Source organism: Galeopterus variegatus, unplaced genomic scaffold, assembly GCF_000696425.1.
Source record: "Galeopterus variegatus unplaced genomic scaffold, G_variegatus-3.0.2 Scaffold699, whole genome shotgun sequence".
NCBI classification, from domain to species: domain Eukaryota; kingdom Metazoa; phylum Chordata; class Mammalia; order Dermoptera; family Cynocephalidae; genus Galeopterus; species Galeopterus variegatus.
This window is the reverse complement of record NW_007726810.1, coordinates 487,200-490,675: the sequence shown is the minus strand read 5'-3', so window position 1 is coordinate 490,675 and position 3,476 is coordinate 487,200. Positions and strand designations below refer to the sequence as shown.

General features: G+C 41.3%; 1 protein-coding gene across 3 annotated transcripts in view; it reads left to right on the top strand.

Moving 5' to 3' along the window:
- DDO (D-aspartate oxidase) overlaps nt 1-1,900 on the top strand; it is a 27,343-nt gene extending 25,443 nt beyond the window's left edge. For all 3 annotated transcript variants that reach the window (XM_008571530.1, XM_008571529.1, XM_008571531.1), the window contains one exon: nt 698-1,900. In XM_008571530.1, the coding sequence (XP_008569752.1) occupies nt 698-1,265 (568 nt within the window). In that variant the 3' untranslated portion in view covers nt 1,266-1,900. The remainder of the gene's footprint in view (nt 1-697) is intronic.
- Nucleotides 1,901-3,476: the final 1,576 nt, after the last annotated feature.

The window sequence follows — 3,476 nt, the reverse complement described above, 5'->3', positions numbered from 1 at the left end:
GCTTAATGCCACTGATCTGTAGATTTTCAAATGGTCAAAACGGTAAATTTTATGTCATGTATATTGCACCACAATTTTTGAAAAAAGATTACAGGACCTTGATAAGCCATTTCTTTTCATTATTGATATTCTTAGCCCCCAAAATCATTACCAACCACAGCTGTCATTGAGTCTATCAGCTGCAAGTGTTTTGTGTTCTCTTGTGCTAACAGCCCTGTGGTAGGCGTGAGGGGAGGACACGTGGTGACCCCTGTTCCAACTATGTGGTTAGGGGGAACAGACGAATACAAAGGAACGTGCGAGAGTTAACAATGTGAGACACAATGTTGAAGGCCATAAATTCAGGTGTTAAATGAGTGGTTTGGCTTTTAAAATAGCAGATTAACTGGGTATTTATTTAGCATCTAGAATGATATAGAAATTCCACAAAATATAAAAAGGGCAAGGCATACATTTCCTTTGTTTTGATTTTTCAAAATAGGGTCTTTTTTTTAGGTTCAACTTCGGGAATCTCCAGTCTCCAAGGATGGGAGGCAGTTGTGGGCTAGCATTTGGCCTATGTGGGCCCGGGAAGCGCTGGAGGTGTTTGTTCAGCAGATTGGCGCCTCATTTTCGTTGCCATGTTCCTGCCCTTCACTTCCTGGAAGTGGCTGAGCAGGAGGCTACTCAGGCTCACCTCATGGTCTCTCCTCCCCAGGGTAAAAGGAAGTGGAGGCCTGATGCTCACCCGGCGAATAGAAGACCTGTGGGAGCTTCATCCGTCCTTTGACATTGTGGTCAACTGTTCAGGCCTTGGAAGCAGACAGCTTGCAGGAGACTCAAAGATCTTCCCTGTAAGGGGCCAAGTGCTCCAAGTTCAGGCTCCCTGGGTGAAGCATTTTATCCGAGATGGGAGTGGGCTGACGTACATTTATCCTGGTGTATCCCATGTCATCCTGGGTGGAACTAGGCAAAAAGGGGACTGGAATCTGTCTCCAGATGCAGGAACGAGCAGAGAGATTCTTTCCCGATGTTGTGCTCTGGAGCCCTCCCTCCAGGGAGCCCGCAGCATAAGAGAGAAGGTGGGCTTGAGGCCCTCCAGGCCAGGTGTGCGGCTAGAGAAAGAGCTCCTGGCCCGAGATGGCCGGAGGCTGCCTGTGGTGCACAACTACGGCCACGGGAGCGGGGGCGTCTCTGTACACTGGGGCACTGCTCTGGAGGCCGCCAGGCTGGTGAACGAGTGTGTCCATGCTCTCAGGACCCCTACTCCCAAGTCAAAGATGTAGATGACAGTAAATGACGGCAAATGACCCCAGAGACGATTGATCAGAGCAAAATTTAAGCACCAGAACAGGTTCAAATAATTTTTCCATTGCATGAAAAGAGATTTCTTTGTTTTCAGAAATTAGAACTGATGCAACATATAGATGTAGGAAATCTAGTACTAATGACACAGGGCATAAGCTCTATTTTTTGTTAAAAATACTTGTCATAGAGGAAGATTTGTTTTAGATCTGATGTCCAACAATCTATGCTAATTAACACGAATGCTGGAAGCTATAGGGATTTTGACATCTTTTAGCTCATAAATCCACAGGAGGAGATATCGTACAGAAAACGGTTTAATCACTATTGATTGCAGGGCTGCCCATGATCCTTTTATGTTATAGCCAAATGAACATTATAATCCCTCTAAATAAAATTACGCAGTGATCACACAAGGTAGACTTACTACATTTAGTTGAAGACAAGGTGTGATTACTGCTATTATTAATGGCAGCCTCTTCCACCCTTCTAATGATGGTAGAAGACAGAGATGAAGTTGCCTGTGGGTGTGTTATCAGTTCAATAGCTGCCTGGGATCCATCACCTAAGGGTGGTACATTCCATTGCCACGATCGAGTATCTGGCTTGTTGCATGGCTGACCACAAGGTGTGATTACTGCTATTATTAATGGCAGCCTCTTCCGCCCTTCTAATGATGGTAGAAGACAGAGATGAAGTTGCCTGTGGGTGTGTTATCAGTTCAATAGCTGCCTGGGATCCAATCACCTAAGGGTGGTACATTCCATTGCCACGATCGAGTATCTGGCTTGTTGCATGGCTGACTTTGCCTACGCATTTCTGAAGGCTGAATAGCATGTGCAACCAAAGAGCTAATTTGCTAATTAAGATGGAACAATCATTCTGAATGAAATATAACCAAGGAGTATTCTGCAGATTGTTAACATTCTGGAGAGGAGGAGAATATGTCTCATGATAAAATGAATTTGGGAATTTCTTTTGACTCAGGCCTACTCAGAGCCTTTAATATGTTCATGTGTATTATGAATCCTCAGGAGGCTTTTTGGCTTGGGGTAAATGGCAAACGAGGTGCTATTCATTGAGATAAGAAAGCTTGAGGAGGAACGGATTTAATTTTAATTTTAGTTTTCAGGGAAAATGACTTATGTTTGTGGATAACAAGTTCTACCTACTCAGAGCCTTTAATATGTTCATGTGTATTATGAATCCTCAGGAGGGTTTTTGGCTTGGGGTAAATGGCAAACGAGGTACTATTCATTGAGATAAGAAAGCTTGAGGAGGAATGGATTTAATTTTAATTTTAGTTTTCAGGGAAAATGACTTATGTTTGTGGATAACAAGTTCTATTTTGGACATTTGGAAGGAAATGTGGGCGTGGCAATGACAATGTGGGAAAGAGGAAGCTCCCAGCACAGCTCCGTTTTTACTGTTTTGTTCACTGAGCTTTTGCACGTGATTGTGTTTGAAGAGAACATTCTGCTGGTAGAAAGAGAGGCTCGCCAGTGTCTTAGATGATCTTAATCCTGTCTCTTGCAGTATTAAAATTTTCAAGTTAAATCAAATGTGGCAAAGAAAAATTAAACAAAAAAATGAAAATAAATAAAATATGGCATCTTTTCTAGAGATTTCCACTAGGGGGTGGTGGTGTATCAAATTGGTACATTTGAAAATTCAGAAATGAATAGAAATAAAAAATTGATATCACGTGTGTGACTCTATGGAGGTTTTGGAGTTTATACACCCCAAATGCAATTATTCTGAATTTTGTTTAAAGTATTTGAGAAATGTATAAGTTTAGATAGGCTGAAAACACACATATGCATCACACATAATGTGTGAAAAACAATATAAGATAAAATGGCATTTTAAGAAAAATTTAATATTTAGATAGAAAATTTTCTCAACATACAAATGAAGGAAAACATCACAAATTGAATTTAAAGTCAATTGATAAGGAACGAATTTAACACACAAAGATTAACATCCTTAATGCATAAAGAACTCTTAAAAATGAATTAGTAAAATCCGAACAGAAATTTGGTGAAGGACACGAGCAGACAAGTCACACACCCCAAAGAAGCACACTTGGCTAATAAATACTTTCTAAGATGTTCTTGCAGGTGGGGGTGGGGCAGCCCACAGCCTCTGCCTAAAACAGCATTTTAAAAAGGAGGGAATGAATTTTTTAATGG